At 37.1% G+C, this 13,470-nt stretch overlaps 1 protein-coding gene across 1 annotated transcript in view; it reads right to left on the minus strand.

Moving 5' to 3' along the window:
• The window catches only part of COL24A1 (collagen type XXIV alpha 1 chain), a 364,074-nt gene that overhangs the window by 66,675 nt on the left and 283,929 nt on the right, over positions 1–13,470 (minus strand). Inside the window, exons 45-46 of the mRNA XM_064279962.1 lie at positions 3,071–3,124; positions 1,668–1,775 (exon numbers count right to left, since the gene is read on the minus strand). Coding sequence (XP_064136032.1) covers positions 1,668–1,775; positions 3,071–3,124 — 162 coding nt within the window. The remainder of the gene's footprint in view (positions 1–1,667; positions 1,776–3,070; positions 3,125–13,470) is intronic.

Below are 13,470 nucleotides of genomic sequence, written 5' to 3' on the forward strand. Positions count from 1 at the left end.
TTGTTGTTGTTGTTCCTACCCAAAGGTCTTCTGCTAGGTAAAATGTAGTCAACACACAGCATGGAGTATTATACAACAGTTAGAAGAGACAGAGCTGATTACACCTATAGCAATATGAATGGATCTTAAAAACTTAGTGCTTAGTGAAAAAAGCAGCAGAATGACCTAACGTCTTTATATAAAGATAAATGCACACAAAACAACACTGTATTTTTGGAAGTATACATTCAAATAAAAAACGTATTTTAAAACGTATATATTAAGGAGAGGGGAATGAGAGTGGGGATAAAAGAAAATGAATCAATCAGTCAAAGAGCAGGTCCATGCAAAAACTGAAGGATGATGATATGCCATAAATTAATGAATATGATTAACTCAACAACTCTGTATCTAGGGTTAAAGAAAAAGATAAAGAAGGGGAAAGAAAAATCAAAGATCTTTCTTCTCTCCCTCCTCTGGCCTTCAGGACTCAGGCAGGTAACTTAGGTCAAGTTATTGGGTAAATTTTACTGGGTTTTTGGAAGTATGTGGTTAATTCTTCTAACACTTTGAGTGAAAACACAACCTGGGGTAATATAAAAATATCTGGTTCAGGATGACATTGGGGAAGGAAAAAAGGAAAATGGCTAAGTGAAGGCAAAAGTGATATGATTTTTAAATTTCTGATCAAATAAATAAGATAAAAATTTGCATAAAAATAAGAGACTCTAGTTATTGCATCACCACTAAATGAACACAGAGAAAATAGTCACATAATTCTTGTGAAGTACTGAGGCTTAAAAGTAAGAGGAAACGATTTTTGGCAGAATCTATCTTGAGTTATTGCCAAGACCTAAATGTTCCAAAGGTGGCTGAAGACACTGATGAACTCAAAATACTGATGAACTCAAAACACAGCCATTTTATACAGCCCTTAAAATTACGCTTCTTTATAGTTCTTATTTACAAGCTTTTATATGTGGAAAAATGGCATAAATTATTAACACTGTGCAATGGTTAATTTTAAATGTCAACCTGGCTAGGTTATAATTCACAGCAGTTTGGCCACTGGACTGGTTACTGTTCCATAATGTCATGTCATGTAATGCAATCACCTTCTGTGATGTGATGTGACTTATTGAACCAATCAGTTGAACTAGAATTTTCCTTGGGGGTGTGGTCTGCTTCCAGAATATAAATGGATGTTCTGGCAGATCTCCCTCTCTCCCCACTGCACTCTTGTCACCTGACCTACGGATCTTGGGATATAAGCCTGCCACTTTACCTGCAGATTTTGGTTTTGCTGGCCCTCCACAATTTTGTGAGCCAGCAGAGGTCTCCAGCCTGCTGCCTGATCTATAGATTTGAAACTTGGGAGCCTGCCAATTGTGTGAGCCATTTCCTTGAAGTAAATCTCTCTCTTTCTATACATATATATATATATGTCTCACCGGTTATGTTTTTTTAGAGAACCTTGACTAAGACACACTGTATAGGTTATTAAATATAAAATAGCTGAGACTGTCCCTATTGGCATTCCCTGGAAATCATAACTACAATTCCAAAATAACCATGAAAGAAATGATTGTATTAATCTGAGTCAATGCCAAAGCTAATAGCCAAAATATCCATGTTCTAGCAACGACACACTTGCACATGAGAAATAAAGAGATAATCAAACTACTCACAGGAAGTCCCCTTTTTCCCGGCAGCCCAACTTTTCCAGGGGTTCCTGAAATGCCGTCTGCTCCAGGGTATCCTTGCATCCCTTTTGGCCCAGATAGGCCTGGAAGTCCCTTGATAATTAAAAGTTGCCTGAATTATAGACAGATGCTGTATAGTTGTTTAAATGACAAATACCTTTATATTTATAGGAGAAAAGTTTACATATTTTTAATCCTCTGTCCCAGGACAAATTTTACTCTGTTTCCTGGATTCCTAAATGATTTACTATTTGGATTCAAAAGAACAGGTCTTTAAAACAGTTTTTAAAAGTTCCCTAAACAAAAATGTCAAGCTAATTCATAGCAATTTATTGTGTAACCTTTTCGGCTTTAGTGTAATTCCCTGGCATTTCCCACTGTACCGGCCCCTGCCTTCCCCAGCAATGAAGAGATCAGCTATATGCACCTGTCAGCTTAGGGTGGAGGCTGTCATTCATCTACAAAACTTCACATTACTATTATTTTCCCAAGAAACATATTATGGCTCTTTTTACTGTCACTTTGAATCTGGTAATTATATGACTGAGAAAAGGTCTGAACGTTTCGTTTCCATTCTTGGGCAACTGGATTTTATCCGTAGTGTACTATGATCTGAATATGCTTATAATGTATATTCATTTTCTCCACAATTTTTGAGCCAACATAGGCCACCCAAAGCAGGTGTCTAGTCTGTGGCTAGGGAAGACCAGCAGGAAGCCTTTGCTAAGATCGTCAATATACAACGTTCGCCAGAGTAGGTTACTGATGGCTAATACAAAATTAATCTTTGTTCTATGATAGAAAGATCTTTTTTTAAAAAAATTTTCTAAGATCTTTTGTTCTACTTGACAGAAGAATGAGACACTGAATCCTCCAACAAAATAGACTTCATGTCTTTTTAACTTTTGCTTGAAGATCTCTGACCTTCATCACCACGTATTTTGTCATGATTCCAAGTTCTGCATTTATCAGTGGTTTGTCATCAGAGTGGTAGAGGGAAAACCCCAGCCCAGCCAGCCTATTGCTGTCGAGTCGATTCCGACTCACAGCGACCCTATAGGAGAGTAGAACTGCCCTACTGAGTTTCCAAGGAGCGCCTGGTGGATTTGAACTGCTGTAGCTCTTAACCTCTACGCCACCAGGGTTTCCAGAGGGAAAAGAGCATCCTTCAATTGCAGGGACATGCCTCTAACAGCAAGCGTGGTTTTGGGCTAAATGGTCATATTTTGTTCCCTTTGTGTTTCAGCATGGGTTTATTTATTTATTTATTTAAATTACAATCTCATTTATCCAACAGTTGTCACAATTGAACTCAAAGTTTTTTCGCTTGCTAAAGCTGCTTCTTCTATTTAGAAAAACAAGGAAGTTGAAAAAGGTCTGTTACTTACAGGACTCCCAGCTTTCCCAGATGGACCAGGTGTTCCTTTTTTCCCCTGAGGACCCTGAAAATGTGAAATACACTTGTCAACTGATTGTAATAAACCGAAGGCATCGAAAAGAACTCTGAGACCTGAAGGTTACAGCAAGTTCTGCCACTAACTTGTTGTGTATCATTGGGATTGCCATTTAACTTTTCTTGGAGTCTCTTTCTTCTTCTGAAAATGAGAGAATTTGACCAGATAAACTCTGAATTTTCTTCTAGTTCCAAATTCTATGATTTAAGAAACCATCGTTCTAAAAGGGAACTGGATATATTAATTAATAGATGTTCCCACTTTCAGACAGAGCCTGGGTCTCCCCCCTGAAATGGCTAAGTACTTAACGCAGTAAATGTTTATTGAGTATTACGTACCAGGGACTCTGCTATGGACTAGGAACGCAATGGCAAAATTCCTGCTCACAAAGTACTTACGGTGTAGTGAGGGAGATAAGCCAGTAGCCTACAATGTGATTCTCTGGATGCACAAAAAAGAACATACTTATGAATCATGGAAAAGATATTTATTTCCCACAGAACTGTTTGTTTTTCCATGTACGAGATGTTTTAAATCATAATTGATTCAGCAGTAACCGGTCTGCCAGGATAGTTAGGAACTTTGCCCTTGTAAATCATGCCATTGTGCTGATGATATCCTAAAATTATTTTAAGAAGAAAAATGTGGAAAAGAATGACCTAGCTCATAAATAAGAAAAAGAGATATATTGTCACTACAGGAATGTTTCTCAGGAATCATCAAAAGTTCTCAGAAACAGAATAATTTCACAAAAATGGGATATTTTTCTTTTTTTAATTATGCCCCGAATGAATAGCCAACTAAGGAAGAGCAACAAAAGTCAAGTTCTTTACCAGAAATTCAAGGCCCTTATCATTCAGCTCCAACCTCCTCTTTTTTAGTAGTATGTTGTTTTGTTGTTGTTAGGTACCCTTGAGTTGGTTCTGACTCACAACGGCCCTATGTACAACAGAATGAAATGCTGCCTGGTCCTAAAGCATCCTCACAATTGTTGCTATGCCTGAGCCCATTGTTGCAGCCATTGTGTAAATACATCTCTTTGAGGGTCTTCCTCTTTTTCATTGACCCTCTCCTTTACCAAGCGTGATGTCCTTCTCCAAGGACTGCTCCCTCCTGATAACATGTTCAAAGTACGTGAGAAAAAGTCCCACCATCCTTGCTTCCATGGAGCACTCCGGCTGTACTTCTCCCAAGACAGACTTGTTCATTCTTCTGGCAGTCTATGCTATATTCAATATTCTTCACCAACACCATAATTCAAAGGCATCAATTAGGTCTTCCTTATTCATTGTCTAGCTTTTGCACACATACGTGGTGATTGAAAATACTACCGCTTGGGTCAGGCGTACCTTAGTCCTCAAAGTGATATCTTTGCTTTTAACACTATAAAGAGGTCTTCTGCAGCATATCTGCCCAATACAATATGTCGCTTGATTTCTTGACTGCTGCTTTCTTGCATGTTATAAGTCAGAAATGACTTGACGACAATGGGGTTTAGTTATCTTGAGTAATACTAATTAAACAGCATATGAATTATAACAGTATTCAAACATGTTAGCCAGTGTGTTTTTTCCTTTATAGTATTCCTATTTATGCAAAGAGATAGCTCTGTTGTAGACTTTTGATATTCATGATTGACTTTTCCTTGGCTTATAACTTTCATAGTAGTTTTCTGAAACTCATGGCAGTGGTGATGGCAATAGTTTGGGAGAAAAATATTTTCAGTTTCCAGATCATGCTTTCTAAATCTTAAAAGCCTGATTTTTAAATATAAACAGTCTATTTTGAGTATCAGAAATGAAGGTCATAAAGGAATCAAGTTATACGACTTATGCCAGAAAGAACAGATTTAGAATAATTATAATAATATAAAAGAGAGTTTTTCCAAATAAGGATATAGAAAGATCTTCCAGTTGAGGACAGGGAAGAGAAAAAGCAGAAGAGAAGCAAGACTGTTAGACTCTGAGGGGTGTCTCTGAGCAGAGTCTTTTGCCCCAATCTACCCCCAAGTCCTCATGTGATAGAAACAACACCCCCAGATGAGTTTAGGGATCTGGGCGGAGAGGTGATGGCTAAAGAGACTAAAGGTCTCATTGGGAAGTCCACATACCCTGTGCTGAGTGTCAGAAATAGAGTAGAAGTTTCTGGATGAGATGTCTAGGCCAGTAGGCTTGAGCGTCTTCCAAGCCTCCTAGGAACCCAGCATGCTGTGAGGAGTTATTTGCGAGCAAATGGTGTGAGCAAAATGTTATTTACATGTGGCCAAGAGCAGCAAACATATGGCACTGAGAGCCATATCTGAGGAGGCCTTGGACCTGAGATGAGAAAAGCCGGCAAGGACCAAAGATCATCTGCCAGGAGGGCCAAGTTAGGGGCCAAAATGGTAGGGTGATAACTGGGGGCCAAAAGGAAGAAGTGCATTTCAGTGGGTGCTAGTGTGAATAGATGATGACTGAGGACCAAACTTACCTCACACCCCCCCTTCCCCACCTTTGCCACTAAGAATTTAATGCAAATCTAAGAAGAGGGAAAATGGAGAAAATTCTAAATAAAATATAGGATATTTGAGTGAATGGAGTTAAAGGCAGTCAAATGACTAGATTTAATCAATTAGGCTACTACCACCAGGCAGTATGGACACTCAAGACAGATATTAATTTCCATTATAAAGAATATAAACAAAGTTACATTTTTAGCATACCAGAAATTATGGTTTAAAGTTTAGATATGCTACACATGTTAAAAGCTATGGCTGCTAACCAAAATGTCATCAGTTTGAATCCACCAGGCACTCCTTGGAAATCCTATGGGACAGTTCTACTCTGATGGGGTCACTATGAGTCAAAATCGACTCGATGGCAATGGGTTTGGTTTTTTTGGTTTACACATGTATGTGAGTATCTTATTCCAAACCTTCAACTAACAACATGAAAACACTGAGATTCCCATATCATGCCAAAACAGTTACATTTTGAGGTGACTATTTTTATTATGTTGGAGGAAACCCTGGTGACATAGTGGTTAAGTGCTATGGCTGCTAACCAAAAGGTCAGCAGTTTGAATCCACCAAGTGCTCTTTGGAAACTATGGGGCAGTTCTACTCTGTCCTATAGGATTTCTATGAGTCAGAATTGACTTGATGGCAACGGGTTTGGTTTCTTTTTGGTATTATATTGGAATTATTTCAGAAGGGTAAAATATCGTGCCCTGAAATCTACACCTATGAATGGGTCTATCATCATGAAACTAAACGGCATCAGGAAGCAGTTTCCAATAGAATGACATTAAAGAGAAATATAAATATGAAAAATATTTTTTTAAGTATGTAATTCTATTTATAATAGAACAATTATGGTAAAATTTATCTATCAAACAACAAAAAGTGTTTAAAAAATAGCAAAATTATGGTTTCTGCTATTTTTAGATGTTCAGATTAAGAACGATTTTCTTATTATTGTCACCATAAATAAAAGAATGGTGCAGGACCGGGCAGAGTTTCGTTCTATTGTGCATAGGATTGCTATGAGTTGGAACCGACTCGATGGCACCTAACAACAACAACAACAAATAAAAGAAAGTAGGCCAACTAGAAAAACCATAGTCTTAGAGCTGAGACACATATATCATCAAAGTGTAAAGTATTGGTATCTTTTCTAAATATGTGCATTTAAAAAAAATCTCGAAGTTGTAATTACTGTGTAATCTTATAACTAAGAGCTAAACATTAATCCTGCACAGAGGTGGTCCGTTCACTAGGAAGTTATAAATTGGGCCAGCTCTTAAACCAAACCACATCCATTGCTGTTGAGTCAATTCTGACTTATAGTAACCATATAGGACAGAACAGAACTGTCCCATAGGGTTTCCAAGGAGTGGCTGGTGGATTCGAACTGCCAACCTTTCGGTTAGCGGCTAAGCTCTTAACCACTATGCCACGAGGGCTCCAACAGGGCCAAAGGCAAATAACAATGTGTTGTTGTGCAAAGTGTTAGTAGATGATTAATTGAGTTGGTTCCATAAGAAGGAAAAAAAAATGTAACTCTTCAGCCAATTACAAAAATTCAAATATAATAAAGCTAGAAGTATTCTATGCTACTTTTAAACTTAACTTACTCATTGTCATGGGTTGAATTATGCCCCCCCCCCAAAAAAATGTGTGTATCAACTTGGTTAGGCCGTGATTCCCAGTATTGTGTGGTTGTCCTCCATTTTGTGATTGTAATTTTATGGCGAGAGGATTAAGGTGGGATTGCAACACTACCTTTACTCAGGTCACCTCCCTGATCCAATATAAAGCAAGTTTCCCTGGGGTGTGGCCTGTACCACCTTTTATCTCTGAAGAGATAAAAGGAAAAGGAAGCAAGCACAGAGTTTGGGGACCTCATATCACCAAGAAAGCAGCACCAGGAGCAGAGTGCATTCTTTGGACCTGGGGTCCCTTCACCTGAGAAGCTCCTCAACCAGGGGAAGATTGAGGACAAGGACCTTCCTCCAGAACCGACAGAGAGAGAAAGCCTTCCCCTGGAGCTGATGCCCTGAATTTGGACTTCTAGTTACTAGACTGTGAGAAAATAAATTTCTCTTTATTAAAGCTATCCACTTGTGGTATTTCTGTTATAGCAGCACTAGATGACTAAGACACTCATTATTTTACTTAAACATAAAAAAAAAATAAACATAGCACCTCATAGATCAACAGACTTTTCTGTTCTTAAAATACCTCATTGCCGTAAAGTCGATAGAGACCCTATAGGGCAGACTAGAACTGCCCCATTGGGGTTTCGAAGCCTGTAAATCTTTACGGAAGCACACTGCCACATTTTCTCCTGTGGAGTGGCTGGTGGGTTTGAACTGCAACCTTGTGGTTAGCAGCCAAGCGCTTCATGACTGTTCCACCAGGGCTCCTTGTTCTTATAATAGGGAAGGCAAATGAACTTTATATGTAGTCTTGATAGTGTATATAAAATTGTGCTTTCTCATTTACATGGCTAGATTTAAAAGTATACAGAGTGGCACATTTGAAACCAGATCCATTTAAGACAGCCTTCTTTTCATGGGGACAGTACTAGTTCAATTACAAGAGAAAGTAGTCTAATTCTTCTGATTATGGAGAATTGTTAAAGTGCAATTTTAGTCTAAACTGTGTTATTTAAATGAGGCTTAAGGACAGTTATCTCAATAATTTGCTAATTCTAACTTCAAGGCAGCTTTAAAGATTTAGAGAGTTAAGCAATGCATTTTTTTTTTTTGGAAACGAGAAATTTCAACTCGTTAAATTCTGGAATTTTGTTTTGGGAGTAAAATAAACTTTTGGCTTGAGTCTTTGTCTTTGAAAGCCATTATAGGACAGCTCACTCACATTTGCATTACAAAAGTCTCGAAAATTTAGTAGTTCTGCAGTTGTTTTTTTTTTGACTTTCCCTAACGTTTTCTTTATAGATGCCCACAGTCCCAAACTCAAGAGCCCAGTAAATGAATTAGTTGGTTAAGTAAAATACTCATATTTTATTTAATCTATAAGAAAAATCGCAGAGTAATAGCGGGCTTTTGTATAATCATGGGAGTCAGAAAATAAAATTTCCAGTGTTGGTTCTGTTGTTAACTAGCTCTGATCTTAAGTAAGTCATAATCTCTCTGGGACTTAAATTTCTTCGTCTGAAAAATGAGATGGTTGTTCAGATGATTTGTAAAAGGCCATTTCCAAATCTAAAAAAAGAAATTTAAATCTCTGCAAAATATAAAAAACAAGATGACAACAATTAGGTAGAATGTACCTGGCCACTGAAGGCGTCCCTGTTGTCGAGTGCCATCGAGTTGATTCTGACTCATAGCGACCCCATGAGACAGAGTAGAACTTCCCCATAGGATTTCCTAGGCTGTAATCTTTACAAGAGAGCCCTGACGCTGCAGTACTTAAGAGCTCTGCTGCTAACCAAAAGATCGGCAGTTCCAGTCCACCAGCCACTCCTTGGAAGCCCTATGAGGCAGTTCCACTCAGTCCTACAGGGTCGCTATGAATCAGAATCCATTCTATGGCAACTTTTTCTTTTAATCCTTTTTAATCTTTACGGGAGCAGATCTCTAGGTCTGCTGGTGGGTTCCAACTGCTGACCTTTTGGTTAGCAGTTGAGCACCACTAGGCTCCTCGAAGGTGCCCCTAGAGAATAATACACAGTCAGTGGATATTCTTTTAGCTATTAATACTATTTTAAACCCTAAGAAGCTGGAAATATTCACAGAAATACAGGAATATTCAAAAGGTTGTGAAAGGTCATCTGCCAGGTAGAATGAGAAATTTTAAGCCATAAAGATCAGAGAATTATTTACTCAAGACTTAGGATATTAATCATAATAAATTATAATGGCTTACAGCCCTCTTGTCTTATCATTATTCTGAACTAGGCACTTATTTTAAAGAAAAACATACTAAAGCATAAAAAAAAGTTAAATTCATATTCCACTTCAGAGGAATTTCTTTTTTTTAAATTTTTTAGTTGTACTGTAGGTGAAGGTTTACAGAACAAACTAGTTAGTCCATATATAGTTTTATGACATGGGTTAACAACCCCACGGCATGTCAGAGGAATTTCTTATTCATTTATAAAGATTATTTTATTAAAACAAATAAATCCAAAGCTTATTCTGATTATTTTTCTAGGAACAATAGGCAACATAAATGTTATCTGATAGAATAACATGGCTGCCATTCAAGCACAATCTTAGAAAAAAAAAGAGATTTAAGATTTTAGGAAAAAAATTTAATTCCAACAAAGCACGTATTTTTAATATAAATTTTTGTAAAATTCTAGTAGTTTTTGATCTCACTCATATTTTTTTTTAACGATTTTTGCTGAAATGCTGTTAGTCAATATATGAAACACACCATGACTCATTAAAGACTTCATATGTGTCTTAGTAGATTTAAAAGAATGATAATTTATAAATAACATAATTTTATGCAAGTTAAACATAAACATCACAATATCTTCATGTGATCAGTTTTTAACCCCCACTCCCTCCCAGTAGTGCAAAGGTAATAATAAAAAGGTGATAATAAGTATACTGAGCCTTTACTACCTAGCACTGTACTGAGTGTATTAAAATGAATTATCTAATTTAGTCTATACAAATACCATGTGAAGAATTTTCAGATGAGGAAATGGAGGCTAAAGAGATTAAATAATTTGTCCAAGGTCATACAACCCACTAAGAAGGGGAACTGGGATTTGAAAGAAGGTAGTCTGACCCCAGAATGACAGCATATCTGTCTAACTAATAATAAATTCTGAATTAGTGTGATTCTCAATTTTCTAACATATAAAAAAATAAGCTTAAAGACACTGTAGCTGTAATACTTCTTTTTTTTTTTTTTTTCGGTAGCTATACTTTTGTTGCCCTTATTAGGATATGAAGTCAAAAAGAAAGGTGGATCTTGTTATATATCCTGATCAAGAGCTTCATGGGATTGTACAGAGAGATGACAAGTTCTAAACAATTAGAATGTCTTACTATTCCACTGTGTGAATTTTAAAATTGTGCTATTCATTCATTTATTTTCCATTCCTCAAATATTGAATATTTTCAATGCCCCAAGTACTGGAGAAATATTTTAAAAAGGGTAGATAAGGTACCTACCCAGAGGAACTCTGCTACTGGGAAAAAGATAACAAAAGTGAATACATAATATTATAATTTAAAGCAGCAATAAGTATAAGAAAAGAAAAGGAAAACAAAACAAAAAAACAGAGGAGGGCAATAGAGAGTGATGGATGTATTTATCCCATTATTCTGTGTATCTGCACACCTTTTTATTTTCATATTTTATTTATTTTTGATTGTACTTTAGATGAAGGTTTACAGAACAAACTAGCTTATCATTAAACAGTACACATGTCATGGATTGAATTATATTCCTCCCAAAATGTGTATATTAAATTGGTTAGGTCATGCTTCCCATTATTCTCTGGCTATCCTCCATCTTGTGATTATAATTTTATGTTGAGAGGATTAGGGTGGGATTGTAACACCACCCTTACTCAGATCTAATGTAAAGGGAGTTTCCCTGGGGTATGGCCTGTAACGGCTTTGATCTCTCAAGAGATAAAAGGAAAAAGAAGCAAGCAAAGAGTTGAGGGCCTCATACCACCAAGAAAGCAACACCAGGAGCAGAGTGCGTCATCTGGACACGGGGTTCCTGGGCCTGAGAAGCTCCTGGATCAGGGAAAGATTGATGACAAGGAATCTTCCTCTAGAGCAGAGAGAGAAAGTCTTCCCCTGGAGCTGACGCCCTGCTTTTGGACTTTTAGCCTACTATACTGTGAGGAAATAAATTTCTCTTTGTTAAAGCCATCCACTTGTGGTATTTCTGTTACAGCAGCACTAGATGACTAAGACAACACATATTATTTTATAACATTGGTTAACAACTCCACCACATGTCAACACTCTCCCTTCTTGACATTGGGTTCTCTATTACCAGTTTTCTTGTTCTCTCCTGCCTTCTAGTCCTTGCCCCTGGGCTGGTGTGCCCCTTTAGTCTCATTTTGTTTTACAGGTCAGTCTAATCTTTGGCTGAAGGGTAAACCTCAGGAGGGACTTCATTACTGACCTAAAAAGGTGTCCAGGGGCCATACTCTTGGAGGCTTTTCCAGTCTCTGTCACGCCAGTAAGTCTGGTCATTCTTTATGAGTTAGAACTTTGTTTTATGTTTTTTTTCTGTCTGGGACCCTCTAATGTGATCCCGGTCAGAGCAGTCAGTGGTGGTAACCGGGCCCAATCTGGCTGTATTGGACTTAGTCTGGTGGAGGCCGTGGTAGCTGTGGTCTATTAGTCCTTTGGACTAATCTTTCCCTTGCATCTTTAGTTTTCTTCATTCTCCCTTGCTTCTAAAGGGGTGAGACCAGTGGAGTATCTTAGATGGCTGCTCACAGGTTTTTAAGACCCCAGATGCTACTCACCAAAGTAGAATGTAGAACATTTTCTTTATAAAGTATGTTATGCCAATTAAGCTAGATGTTCTCCAAGACCAAGGTCCCTACAGCCCTCAGCCCAGTAATTCGGTCTCTCAGGGAGTTTGGATGGCACACACTATTTTGAGTCCTTATTACGTTCCAGGCATTATTTGAACTGTTTTACATCTAATAACTAATTTAAGCCTCACAACAGACCTATGAAGTAAGTAGTATTATTATTTCCATTTTGTAGATGGAGAAACTGAGGCAACAAGAGTTTAAATAACTTGTTTAAGGTTCCCAAACTACTGAATGGCAGGACTGGATTTGAACCCAGACAAGCCAGCACCAGTGTTCATTCACTCTCTCAACCTATAGTCTAAACTATACTCATAGGGTAGGCAAAGTTTTCTAAAGTATAGATGCTGTAGGAATTAAAAAAAAAAAAAAAAAAGTAGATCTAAAACTAAATAAGGAAGGCCATTTAAGATCAATAATTAAAAAAATTTTTTTTGAATTATTTTCTTAATTTTCTATATTTAGAAAATAGTTAAGAGGCCGTGTTTATATCTACATGGAATCTGAATATAATTTTCAGGGTATATGTTGGATTTCACATAAGTTGTATTTTAAAAAAATACAACTGTAGTCAGTTTTAGTTCTCACTTTTTCCCAAATCACCTACTAAAATTCATTATTACAGTGTGTCAGAGAAGGATAAAACATACATCCATGGGGATTAGAGATTGAAAAGGCAATTAGAAACCCTCGTGAAGGGGCAACTAGGAAATATTATTCTTAAGTCAACATCTAGAGTTGTTTTTTCAGGTACAAAACCATATATATAATTACTGTTTAAAGTCAATGATAAAAGAGAATTGGGATGTTTTATGTATAATTTCATTGATAGAATTAAGGAAATGGAATAGGTTATTCCAGCAAACATAATAGAAGATGAACAGTAGAGAGAGAACTTGAATGCCTTCACTAGGGTCTCAAAGGGCATCAGAGGCAGAGGCACTGGCTGGGATTTGAACTCATTTCTAAATCCTCACACAGGGTTGTGGGGTAACAACCCTAGCTGACAGAATCATGTTTACTCAGATTCAATCCAATCTTGATTTGGCTAGGGAAGGAAAAGTTGACTACTTTTGTTGAAAAAAAAAAAGGAACTAATGATATAATAACTCAAATAGTTCTGTTTTTTACCCAGTGACATCAAATATTCTTAACCAAAAAACTGTGTAAGAAACAGGAAAGGGTATAAAAACAATAGACTTTAAGATTTCTCCTTCCCAAAGACAAACCATTTAACAAAATTCAATGATAAGGCTCTGTTATAAACTCAATTGTGGTCCCCCAAAAGATATGTTGAAGTTCTAA

The sequence above is a fragment of the Loxodonta africana genome, chromosome 3, assembly GCF_030014295.1.
Source record: "Loxodonta africana isolate mLoxAfr1 chromosome 3, mLoxAfr1.hap2, whole genome shotgun sequence".
Classification (NCBI taxonomy): Eukaryota; Metazoa; Chordata; class Mammalia; order Proboscidea; family Elephantidae; genus Loxodonta; species Loxodonta africana.